Raw genomic sequence first — 13,466 nt, 5'->3', positions numbered from 1 at the left:
TTCAACAACAGAAGCAAAACAATGCAAAGCACATACAAGTAATGCATCAGCAGGTAGTCACATTAATTTGAACTCCAAGCTTACTATTGTGTCTATTATGGGTGAACTCTATACACGTAAAGCTAACTATTCTTTATCATACAGCAGAATAGTGTATAAAGAGAACAAAATGCGTTTGCGCAAGTCTGTAAATGCAATCAAAACAGTGACACGAGGCGGGTGTGTTTACATTAAAGCGGACGTGACGTCTTAGGTTTTGAACCTCAGCGACCGCGCGCAGGGCTAATGAATTAGCTAAACGTTTTACGATTTATTGCAAACTTGCCAACTGACGTAGTCAATTTTTACGAAAAGATTTTTTTCTTTTTGTTCTTTCAGCTGTGATCCAAAGGTGAGATGGACGTCTAAAGGCCTTGTCGCATGTTATAGGACAATGCTAGTTAGCCATCGGCTACCCAACTGAGCACAGATAAACAAATCATGATATCGGTATTAAATGTCTCTTTGACAGCTAATGGATGCATTATTCATTTTTCTAAAATGTTAAACATAAGGGTGATTCTTCAATTGTGTAATTACCGTCGACTACCAAAACAGTTTATGGAAATCGCGTGCACTGCAAACATGTTTTCCAACATATGTAACACTTAATAATTGTAAAAGTGCACGAAAAATGCACTGAATCTGTATCCACGTCGAAGCCCATAAACAATGTTTTTCGACGAGTTATGCCTTGCATAAGAAAATAGTTTGTTGCGACTTTTGCTGTAACTGGTACTTGAAAATGACATTTATGCAAACTGTTTAACGTTATTTGTTTAACCTTCACTTTGATATCAATTGTGTCTTCACATATTGAGCACAATCTCCAACACGCTGCCACAGAAATGTCGTGTTTGTTTTCTGCAACATACTTGCCTTATAACTTCTCTGACAACTTGTTTTTGCTTCTTCCAAATTTTTCTTTTTGTTTTATCCGATTGCAAATAGGATGGATCTCCAAAAAATAATCCACGACGCGCTATACGACTTCATTTTGTCATATATTCCTCACGCGGATCTGAGGTGAGGGCGTGTCAGTTCATACGTTTGATTAAAGTTTTTTTTCCCCCTCAATCGTGCAAATCTGCCAATGACGTATTTTTTATTTTTATTAGTACGCTAGATGACGTGCTTCTGTCCTATATCACTGGTGTGCTAGAAGATTTGGGATCTCAAGGAAGTGTGGAGGAAAACTTTGATGTAGAGGTGTTTGTTGAAATGTTGGAGGCCTACATTCCTGGTTTCTCAGATATTGACAGGTAATTTGGGGGCAGATGTCTTGTAAGTTAAATCCTAACTGAGTTTTTTTGTAATATTTGAATGCCTTTTCGACTTGTGTTTTTTTTTATCTTGCAGTGTCAAAGTTTGTGAGATGATGTTTAATCTGGCATCAAAGTTGGCCTCAGCCCGGGACACAGGTAATTTTCCTTTGATAACATATTTTGTCATTTCAGATTAACAAAAAACTCCTCACACCTGAATGACTAATAGTAGCGGTGTGCAGGACAAAAGCATGTTATGAATACAAAAAAATATCACACACACTGAACTGTGATTTTGTTTGTGTGTCTGTGTGTGTGTCTTTAAGAATCTGGGGAGATAAAATTAGAGGAAGATACATTTCCCCTCTCAGAAAGTTCTGTTTTAACCCACGGAGGCTCAAGAGAGAAGACACAAAACCTCACATTACAAGCAGAGGGAGCCACAGCTCAGGTATTGGGCCGTTCAGGCACATTCATAATGTTCCAGTTGCTGGATAATGAATATGTCTGTAAATGTATTTTCAGGTTAGTGAATCTTCGTGGGATAACCAGGAGCAACATCTTCTTGAGATGTTTCCCAAATGCAGTGTGACTGAGGCCAGAAGTGCATTGTTGATTGCTAAAGGAGACATGGAGGAAGCTGTTCGTCTCATTATTGAGGGAGATGTCCAGCTTGCGTGTCCAACATCTCTCAATGTGAGTTCATTTGAAAACCAATTGCCCCCGGACATCCGCCTTGCACCTTCCATTACCATTTTTAAGTCAACATTTAAAACGTGTCTATATTCTCTGGCCTTTTAATATTATTATACTTCTGTTCTACTGTTTGTTTTGTCTGTTTTTCCTTTGTCTCTATTCTATTTTATTCTTGTTTTTTTAATTATTTTTTTTATTTATCTTTACTCTGTTCAGCACTTTTGATAGTTCTGCTATGTTTAAATGTGCTATATAAATACAATTTACTTGCTTACACGGATAACAGACAAAATTAAAGATAGTCCGATTATTTGCCAGTTATCTCTTGAATTTGATTCAGGAGGGATGTTTTTATATTTTAAAGATGTTAGTGTTATTTTGTTGTTTGTGTAAATACTCAGTGTTATTATTGTTAACTAAAACTTAAGTTATTAAATTATTTTCGTTAAAGGAACATGCCAACTTTTTGGGACTTAAGCTTATTCACCGTATCCCCCAGAGTTAGATAAGTCCACATATACCATTCTCATTCCTGTGCGTGCCATAACTCTGTCTGACGCACCCACCGCTAGCCTAGCTTAGCACAAAGACTGGAGGTAAACTGCTCCATCTAGCCTACAGCTCAATAAGTGACAAAATAACACCAACATTTTCCTATTTACATGTTGTGATGTATATATTTCATCATGTACTAAGACCGACGGAAAATGAAAAAGTTATGATTTTCTGGGCTGATATGGCAAGGAACTATACTCTCATTCCTGCGTAATGATCAAGGAACTTTAATGCCGTACCATGGTTGCAGCGGCGCAATGATATTACACTTCCATCAACATAACCAACGTGACAACCTGCTTGCACAGGGAGCGTGCTGGGGACTATTTTAAGGTGCTGTGTAATATCATTGCACCTGTGCACCCATGGTACGGTAGCAAAGTTCCTTGATTATTATGCAGGAATGAGAGTATAGTTCCTAGCCATATTGGTTTAGAAAATCGCAACTTTTCAGTTTCTGTCGGTCTTAGTACACAATGTAACTATACACATCACAACATGTAAACAGGAAAATGTTGGCGTTATTTTGTCACTTATTGAGCAGTAGGCTAGATGAAGCCATTTACCTCCAGTCTTTGTGCTAAGCTAGGCTAGCGGTGTGTGCGTCAGACAGAGTTATGGCACGCATGGAGATGAGAATGGTATGTATGGATTTATCTAACTTTGGGGGATATGGTGAATAAGGTAAAGTCCCAAAAAGTCGGCGTGTTCCTTTAATTGAAATAAGGCTGAAATAAAATATAACTATTAGATGAAAAACTTAAAAAACATAAACAAACATTAGAAATGTTGCCCTGACAACTAACCTAATAAGAAGAATAATGATGATAATAATAAGTTTAAGGTTAAAGGGATAGTTCACCCAAAAACGAAAATTTGATGTTTTTCTGCTTACCCCTAAGGCATCCAAGATGTAGGTATCTTCGTTTCTTCAGTAGAACACAAATTAAGATGTTTAACTCCAACCGTTGCTGTGTGTCACTCATATAATGCTTGTCAATGGGGTCTAATTCTATTAGAGGAAAAAAAACATGGACAGACAACTTCAAATTAAACCCCGCGGCTCGTGACGACACATTGATGTCTTAAGGCCTGCGTGGATCGCTCGAATGAGGAATCTACGTATACATATCTGTGACCCGGTCGGAATTTTGACCTCACTCACAGGAAGTGATGGCAGTCTGCAGAGCTGAAGACATTCGTCTGATAAGAGGTAAAATAATTGCATAAATACCGGTCGGTTTCTCTGAGAAACCGATCGTTTCGTGTCTTAAGACATCAATGTGTCGTCACGAGCCGCGGGGTTTAATTCGTTTTTTGGGTGAACTATCCCTTTAAGTACCAAAATTACTAAAACTAAAAGAACTGGGTTCCTACGCAGTGTGGGGGGGGGGAATAAAACAGAGTGTGGAAAAATATTTGTGTTTCCAAACTATTGCCTCTATTCATTTTTCTAAACTATAAAATTAAGATTTTCTAAAAAAATAAAAATAATTATCATACAAGCAGTTTTCATGACAGAAGTTTAGTGATTGTCGATTACGATGGAATGAATTACATGCGCACAACTTTTTTTCTTTACCATAAGCGAGTCTCTTTTGAACTTTACTAAATGAATGATTGTGTGCCACTCAAACCAGCAACTTAATTTTTGGGTGATCATACCGTATTTACAGTATCAGTCTCAGAGTATATACAGTGTCAGAGGTGAGTATATGCAGGTTATATAGCATTTTAGGTTCTTCCCTTCATATTAAGTGTATGTTATCACTTTGAGAAAACCAATTAAAAAAAAGAAAATGAAAAATATTTACAGATGACTACTGTACTATACCAAATATAATGCTGTTTGGAAATGTAAGTCTGGAAAATAATGGAATTTTGAAATGGAAAAAATGTGTAGGAACCCTGTAATAAATACTATAATAGTATTTAAATTATACTAAAATAACACTGATGCCTTTAACATTTTATATTTTCAGGCTAACCAAGGGAAGACCGTTTCTGCTGAAGTTGATCAGAAACTGAAAGCAAGCATTTTAGAAAAGTAAGTTATCTTGATCTCAAATTCTTTCAAACTAATGCACAAACCTGTTATATCGGATGTCATTGCAAGTAAAAAAAAACGTATTTAAATGTTTGGACCACCCACCAGGTACATGCTGGTTGATAATGAAGAAGACAAGAAAGTACACAGACCAGTCACTCCAAAAGATGTGAGTTTTTGCTGTCATTTTTAGTGACTGCATTGCATAACATCGATGAATTTTGATCGATGAGTTTTTCCACTCTCTACTTCATCTGCAGGCTCCTAAGAAAATGGTGCGCTATCATGGCAGTCAGGTGGTCACTACAAAGGGAGAGCGCTACCATCTAGTCAAGAAAGAAGAACCAGAAGACATGAAGAAGACTTATGTCAGTCTCAAACCAGCACGCAAATATCGCTTTCATTGATGAAATGCATCTTGTTGATGGACCATTCAGAGTCAAACCCCTCTTGTTTTTGTTATCTGTGACTGGAAACACATGATTTAGATTTTATTTAAATGTACCTTGGTCTAAATGTGTGTCCATTTACATATATGGTGCTGGAGATTTGGTTTCTTAGGAGTTTTATGGGTTTGAATTGGATGCCGTTCTGTATAATCTCTCAACAGGTCTCTTTTATTCGAGTCCTAAGTTACTGTATTTATTTTTTAACTACTTTTTACTAAGACCTTAAGCTATACCTAAAACATGAAGGTGTTTACATTGGACTGTTTTCTTTAAGCCAAACCCTGTTTTACACATAATTTCAATGAAACCCATTGAAATGTTCCACTGGTTGGTTGTTTTGTTATAAAATCAGCCATTTTAGCAGTGGCAGGAACATCAGTGTTTGTATTTTGCACTGTTTATTTTAATAGGTGGGGAAAATAAGACTCCATATACAGAGACTAAAAAAATAGCAGGGTCTGTGACAGTTGATTTTTGTTACAGTTTACAAAACGAGGTCTGCCTGTTAACTCGGGATTCAACTGAAGGGGAATCTTCCCATACACTGGACACACTTTGGATCAACCAAACCTTCACCTATTTACTAGAGTTAGTTTCTCTGTGTTGTGTAGTTCGCTGACTTTGCATAGTTTTAGTAATGGATGTGCTTGTTTTCTATTAACAATTGTATTGTCATATCCATATTATCACACCAATATTTTTCGAGATTGTTTGTTTGTGCTTGGTGTACTATGTTTACATGTAGACCATGTTGTCTTTGGCATAAAACCGCAGTGTCAACGTTACCATTCAACTCCACCATGGCCCAAAAGTGCAGTGATTAGATTGAAATATATTAACAGTATTTTATAAGGACTGATGATGTTTTTGATTGTAACTAGTAAAGAATTAATGTTTTATGAATTTTGTGTCTTTCCTCAGTTCTGTACTTTAATATTTAAATACTTCTTAAAACCGGTTTTAAAAATTAGTAACCCTTTACAATAAGGTTTCAGTTAAAGGCACAATATGTAAGATTCTTGGATTAAAATATCCAAAAACCAATGGAACAATGTTATTTATTTTGTTGACTTGCATACTTTACATTATCCCGAATGTTTAAATCCAGAGAAATAAGCTATTTTAACCAGGACATGGACCTGCATCATCTATCAATGACATCAAAATCTTGTTTTCTTGATTTACCGCGAGTACCATGTTGTACCATGCCTAATTTCGATCTGGCTTACTGCAGTGTGCAACAAGTGTCTCAGAGTAGCCACCGAGCGAACGCACATAACAAAACTATCAACACACTCAAATGTATCTAATATGATAAAACGTTAGCCCATATACGCATGAGCGGAAGAAGTGGAAGCGGTCGTCTGCGGCATAATTGACCCTTTTCACATTTCTGGGTTTCTCAGAAGTGGAAGTCGTCATTGTTGGGTTAACTTTTATAGCGGTGAATTAGAGTATACATTAATATTTTTTGTGTCCCCATTTGCTCAAATGGCAAAAGGAAAACTCCACAATAGGGATTTCACAACTTTCAAAAAGAGGGAAAAAATAGACTGAGATTGATGACTGCAGTGAAAAGAGAGAAATATGTTAATTTTACCGTCACTCCCATAGATGCTGTATTAGAAACACCCTCACAGCAACGGTATTTTTTTTTTTTGTAATTTGATGCAAAAGTAATATGCAAAGTATTAGTGTTATAAATGTACATACGTTAAAAAAAATGTAATACAAAAAATGTTGCAGGGTTTACGATATTGATGACCATTAAAACGTGTCATCACAGTCTGTGAAAAGGGTCCATCCAAACTCCGCCTTTGTTTTGAATAAGCGACCTCTAGCAGCGAAAAATGACATATTGTGGCTTTTTTGTATTAACTAACATGAACTGATGTTAACAAATACAACTTCTGATTTGAATAATATATTAGTAAATTTTGAAATGAACATTAACAAAGACTAGTTAACTAATGAAACCATTGTATGTTACCAAAATGTATTGTTCGAGCTTTGGGTACTTTGAAGAGATTGTGTCAAAATAATAAAGGAATTTTAGAGTGGAGGAATAGGCTATACATCTAAAGACAGAGGTGAGAAAAGAAAACAGTTTAATTTAAAGACTAGATGAAGAACAGAGGAAACCACTTTAAGCCACAAATCAGTGCTGACAACTAGAGATCAAAAGATCATGCAGATACTTTGAAGTAACAGGTTTTGTTCTCTTAAAATTTTTACACGAGATTGTGCTCAGAAGCACTGGTAGTTATGCTCGAACACCTGCGCAATAATTCTGTTAAACACTTCAAACTATCTTTTAAGAATTACTCTGGTATATTTTATTCCTACATAATCTTTGTAAGAATGATTGTAACAAGACAAATGTTCCCAGAGTTGATTTATTTGATATTCTTTCTGTGATGATATAGGTTTTATATGATAGATGACTGCTATCATTGTAGGTACAGTGTTCAACATCAACATTGAGTTTTGGCAATATAGAAAGTCAGCTGAGACAAGCCTACGATACGCCTATAGGTAGATGATCACAACTTTATGATACAAAAATGAAAAACATTGCATACATTTAAAGGATTGAAGTGGCCAATTGGGTTCTTGCATATTATCTTTCCTGAACCTACACTACCTTTCAGAATTTTTGGGTCAGTAATCTTTTAAGAAATTAATACTTTTATTCAGCAACAGACACTTTTTATTCACAAAACTGACAGATATGTTACAAAAGATGTTTCAAATAAATGCTGATCTTTTCAACTTTCTAATAATCAAGAAAAAATTGCATCACGGTTTAAAAATAATAAACAGCACAACTGTTTTCAGCGCTGATAATAAGAAATGTTTGAGCACCAAATCAGCATATTAAAATGATTTATGAATGATCATGTGTCACTAAAGACTGGAGTAATGATGCTGAAAATTCATTTTTGCCATCACATGAATAAATTACATTAAAAAAATATTAAAATAGAAAAGTTATTTTAAATTGTAATAACATTTAACATATTGCTGTATTTTTGATCACATAAATGCAGCCTTGGTAAGCATAAGAGACTGCTTTCAACATTTTACAAAATCTTGGTGACCCCAAACTTTTGAATGGTAGTAGATAATAATGTAGGTCAAAGTCAGATTTTAGCACACTCACATTTTGTATGATAAATTGAAGAGGTGGATTCTGAAATCCACTACTGCTTCAATATATATATATATACAAATCCTTAATCAATATCTATCCTCCTAGATATTAAGACAATTTAAATGATTTCTTCTAGTTTGAATGTTCTCTTGAATGTTTGGTATCATTCCTTTTGACTGAATGATATGCTTTCATTTATATTTATATTATATGTTATTCATTTTATATTATTTCATTTTACTGAAACAAAATAATAAAGATGAATATTGCCTGTACTTCTCTCTGAGGAGAAGAACATGTTATCTGTATGTTCTCTGTATGCAGCTCTACCAACTCCAACCTGAGAAACTGTGTATGTGCGCAGATCAGTATTGGAGGTGGATTACGGGCATCCTAGGAGATGGGTGGACTTGTTTTCTGGGCAAGCTGGACCCTGCTCAAGACCTGGGGCCTATACCATGAAGCCGGTTTAGCTGGCTAGCCTGATATTTTTAAGCTTAGTTTGTGCCAATCCTGGGATTTAGGTACCATTAAAGTGGTTTGGCTTTTAGCAGTGTTCATCTCCATAGCAACTTAAGCTCCACGGCTAACCTGCTCCAGGGCAGGTAATGTTCTGGATAAGAGATCTTAAACTGAAATTGAACCAATCAGCAGTGAGCAACGTGACACAACTCTGATGCAAAAAAGTCACTCCCCCTGTTTCTACTCCAAATTAAAGGTCACTACATAGCAAATGGTTTTTAAAGACCAAAGCGTCTGGCTTTTAACAATGCTTATTTATAATTATAATTATAATTTTGAATGATTTAGATATAATTTATGTAATTATTATACCCTTAATCATTTACACATGAATCATTTTAGTTAATCAATCATTAATAGGCACTTTGTTAAAATGAATATATAAAGGTCATACAAATAAGTTTTAAAATCTATAAATAAAGCTATAGAAATTACTACGAGAGCTTAATTGTTCAATCCTCTCTATATATCAGCTAAACTAACTTCATAACCTTCATAAGTTGTCCTCTTTCATTGACAGCTCGTTTCTTCTTGCTGTGTAAATTTTTGTAAATTCTTAATATTTTTCAATCATGTAATATTCTGCAGAAGAGAGAAATCAATCTCGCTGCTTCTCTCAGTTTCACTGATCCACAGCGTGTGATTGGCTGTTCGTTACTGATGTCACAGCTAAACTCAGGATCAAAGCCTGAGTTGACAGAGAAAGCTGATGATCAGCATCATGGGACCAACAAAACCTGAATAGATTGGTTTGGTTTTGTCAACGCGAAACTAATCCTGTAACCCTGAGTTTGTTAAACTACCATCATGGTACAGGCCCCTGGAAGGTCATTAGATGCCGAATTCGGGAGTGAAAGCGTCAGCATGTGATCTATGGAGACGTGCATCTGATTAACTGACAATGTGTGGAAATTTACTATGACTCTATTTTCTCCTAGACAATCAGAATCATTTAACCTGCAGTAATGACATAGCTAGACCTTGAAAAGAGTATAGCCTAATTGTGTTGAGAAATTGTATGTACAAACTGGTACAGGGAGAGAGTGGCCTAGAAACTCCTTGTGAGAATTGAAGCTGGCTTCTGCTGATGAAACTGCATATTACTCTTCAGTAAATCTTTCTTTATTTAATTGGCACTCCTCAGTCTTGGTCTTCATTCTTCACAACTGGTCTTAGGTCCTAAACTGTTATCCCCTAACAAAATGTACCCATACTGATAACAAAAACTGCAATAATGAAAATCGTAGTTGCAATGTAAACAAACAAAAAAACAACAACAAAAAAAACAGATCAAACCATTCAAAATCTTTTATTTCCTTACAATTCATGGAGACAGTTAACACTTGGCAAGTGTAGTTTGTTCTGAATTACAATCCTTACTGAAATGGTACCATATAATGTTACATTAAAAAAATATAACACCAAGAAACTAAAACATTTGCCTTAATATACACATAGCTAAAAAAGAAGAACCAAAATGCATATACAAATGCAAAATTTAATTCAGTGAGTCGGCTACAAAAGGAAATCCCTTGTTTTAAAAACATATTGTGGCTGAAACATTGAAACATCATTGTCATGAGATCAAATTCAAAGGCAAACGCACAAAACACCATCGATAATGATTACATCAACAGTTTAAACCCGTCAATGAACCGATGGTAGGTTTTAAGTTGTAAATCATCCTCCTTTGTGGATATGCTCGAGGCACTCTTGCCAGTTTTACTATGCAGACTCAGAACCACAGGACTCATGACATATGGCAACTTCTTTGTCCCAACATGGGACAAAACCTGACAACAGGTGCTCTGAGTGGTGTAAAAGTGCTTTACAGGCTCTGCTAATGCTAATAGAGTCTATTTTTTAGCATGTAATGCTGCACACGTATGGATTTAAGGACTCTTTTTAAGGAGAGATCAAATCGATCAATGTCTCACCAGTGGTTTTCTTACACCAACACAGATCTAGCAATAATGGGTCCAGTAAATGGAAGCAGAAAAAAGGCGGAAGTCTTTATACTGCCAAAATACTGCCATGCACTGGCATTTCAACAGTCCGAATGTACACACAAGCATATACTCAAATCCACACGTACATATAAACAGACCGTCTTAGCAGCACACTAGAGGCTTCAGCTCGGGCCATTAACTCAGTCCATGATCATATCTGCCCTTGATCATCATGTTCAGCAATGGACCAACCTGTTGAGAACAGAATAATCAATATAAAATGTATTCTGTGAACAATGCTAAACAATTCATTCAATACTGGAAGGAGGAAAAAAGGTTATTCTTTTTTTTTTGCTCTAGTCACAGTCAAAAGTAGGCATGCACAATTTGATTCAGGTTTAAAGCAGGTTAGCCACAAATATACTTGTAATTAGGTTATTGTCAAGGTCAAAATACACAGGGAATTCCTAATGCATTATTCATATCTGTGGACCTAAAAACGGAAATGGCTATGATTGACTGTTCTACTTTTCTGTACCTCGTGTGGGTCCCCCAAGGCCTCTCCCAACATCTTCTCTATGTTCCTCATTATGGCCACCTTCTGATGAGCTTTTAAAGGGTACTCTATCCTCTTTGGAGTGGGTGTCCCCTTGAAATATTTTGTTCAATATTGGTTGATTCATGCAAAGATATATCACGTATGTAGACAAGACTGAAATGGTGCTGCAAATGCATACCTTGTACCAGAAGTTTACTGTGATGGTCACTCCTCCATTTAACAGGGACTCGATGTGATGCCACCTTTACAAAATAAACAATGCAAACATTTATTTAGCATAATTCAATAAATGTATACATTACCATGTAAAAGCTTAGGGTCACTAAGATGTTTTTTTTTTTTAAAGAAATTCATACTTTCAGACTTAAAAATATTTCTATTTCAAATAAATGCAGTTCTTTAGAACTTTCCACTGATCAAAGAATCATGAAAAAATGGTTTCCACAAAAATATTAGGCAATGGTTTACTTATTTGATCATTAAATTTACAGCGCATTAATTCTCTGACACGACGAGAGCATATGCTAATGCTAATAACGTTATTTCAACTATCTTTATTTATTGTTTTAATATTTCTCTTGTGGACCATTTACATTTAATAATTTAGCATAAGTGCTATGACTAGTCCCAGTTCGTCTAGCACAGTACAGTAGCAAGTTTTTTTTTAATAGATATATAGGACCATGTAATAATAGTAATAATTTAATGCATTAATGGGAAAATTAGCCAATTATTGTCTTGATATCGTCAAAGGCATCAGCTATCTGTGATATTTCAGACTATTGTCACAACCCTAATCTCTACTTTAAAGTCATCCTAAAAACGAATGAACGCATAAAAATTATTCCACATAGCTTTTAGAAATAATAACATTCAATAGCTTTTTATGACAGGCAAATAAGATAAGAGCACCCTGCCTGGAGGAAAGTCAAACTAATCTCAATGCAAACATTCTCAGACACACCTGCCACTTTACCCTTAGATAAAGTCATTAAAGCAAATCACATAACACAAGACTAAAACTTCTTGCCCGGCACACATTTAAAGACGCTTGTCTTCTCTGTAGTGCCAATGTGCACTTTACACAAATCAACTGCACTTTACAGAGCTAATGAAAATCTTTACAGCTCATATGCGGCACAACGCCACAGTGCACCACTCATTTGCCCATGTGCCGGATCAGAGTACAGATACACAGAAATTCTACATACAACATTCTATGGTTTTCCTCTAATTCAAATGGAGGCCCTTCTGTGACACTAGGTTAAAAGAAGAGGAGAGATGTTCACACTCAGGCAGCCATGGGGAAAAAGTATGGACTGTAAAATTACACAGCTGGTTGGCATCATTTTGCCCTCCAGTGACTAGGGGGAGCAAGGAGTTGGAAGAGGAAGCCGTCATGGCTGATTCACTCGCACAGGCTTGAAACTAAGTCAGCAGCCCATGGAAGCAGAGGCCTGCCGAACGAGCCATGCAACTGAGAGAGCCAACAATAGTTGGGTTACTACTTCACTGTATATAAATATACATTTTGTAAAACTAAATCCCATTTATTAATTCATTTATATGTATGAGTGAGGTCAAATTCATTTATTGCACAAAAATAAAACTGTTAAGTAATGAAAACTTAAGTGTGTAATTTCTGCACCACTAGCGTCACTAAACAGAAATGCAAAAAAGAATAAAAAAGTCCTAACAGTTTCCAAGCACTCTCTCCCCTTTTGCCTTTGTTTGGACTGGTGTATAACACACTTCAGTATAAAGTAATAATGGTAATCAAACTGTGTATTTGAAAACAATCTTACCAATACATTGGGATGTATAAGACATCACCAGGTCCCACAACAGCTTCATATCCAACAGCATTTTTGAAATTAGGAAACTTGTCATAATCAGGATTTTCAAAATCAACCTATGAAAGCAAAAAACAAAACAAAAAAATTGAACATTTTGCTTATTTGTTATTGTTACAGTCTTAAAGAGTCTGAAAACAAAGTTGTTCAGCAAGTGGTTCACAAACGTTTCAGGCCTAGTACAACATTGCAACATTTGATATACAATCAATCTGGGTATAACAGCACTATATATATACGGACAAATATTGTGGATTAAATATATATAAATGTCAGTAAATGTTACATTTGGTAGTGTTTGTGCTAACTTAACATGGATTGAATCCTAGATCAACATATTTTTTCTTGAAAGCTCTGTTTATATGTTTAATGTTTCTG

General features: G+C 35.6%; 2 protein-coding genes across 2 annotated transcripts in view; one reads left to right on the top strand and one right to left on the bottom strand.

The window, feature by feature from the left end:
* Positions 1-227: 227 nt before the first annotated feature.
* Positions 228-6,098, top strand: cuedc2 (CUE domain containing 2). The gene is made up of 9 exons (XM_079842199.1): positions 228-391; positions 991-1,065; positions 1,158-1,301; positions 1,399-1,460; positions 1,631-1,755; positions 1,830-2,000; positions 4,538-4,602; positions 4,711-4,771; positions 4,863-6,098. The coding sequence occupies exons 2-9, from the start codon at positions 992-994 to the stop codon at positions 5,007-5,009; spliced, it is 849 nt and encodes a 282-aa protein (XP_079698325.1). The 5' UTR covers positions 228-391; position 991; the 3' UTR covers positions 5,010-6,098.
* A 3,922-nt stretch (positions 6,099-10,020) lies between these two features.
* hif1an (hypoxia inducible factor 1 subunit alpha inhibitor) overlaps positions 10,021-13,466 on the bottom strand; it is a 10,236-nt gene continuing 6,790 nt past the window's right edge. The window contains exons 5-8 of the mRNA XM_079842295.1: positions 13,041-13,147; positions 11,414-11,477; positions 11,215-11,325; positions 10,021-10,928 (exon numbers count right to left, since the gene is read on the bottom strand). Of these exons, the coding sequence (XP_079698421.1) occupies positions 10,872-10,928; positions 11,215-11,325; positions 11,414-11,477; positions 13,041-13,147 (339 nt within the window). The 3' untranslated portion in view covers positions 10,021-10,871. The remainder of the gene's footprint in view (positions 10,929-11,214; positions 11,326-11,413; positions 11,478-13,040; positions 13,148-13,466) is intronic.

This window comes from Gobio gobio, assembly GCF_949357685.1.
Source record: "Gobio gobio genome assembly, chromosome: 18".
In the NCBI taxonomy this organism is placed as follows: Eukaryota; Metazoa; Chordata; class Actinopteri; order Cypriniformes; family Gobionidae; genus Gobio; species Gobio gobio.
Note: the sequence above shows the minus strand (reverse complement) of the source record. Positions and strands in the feature narration are given on the sequence as shown.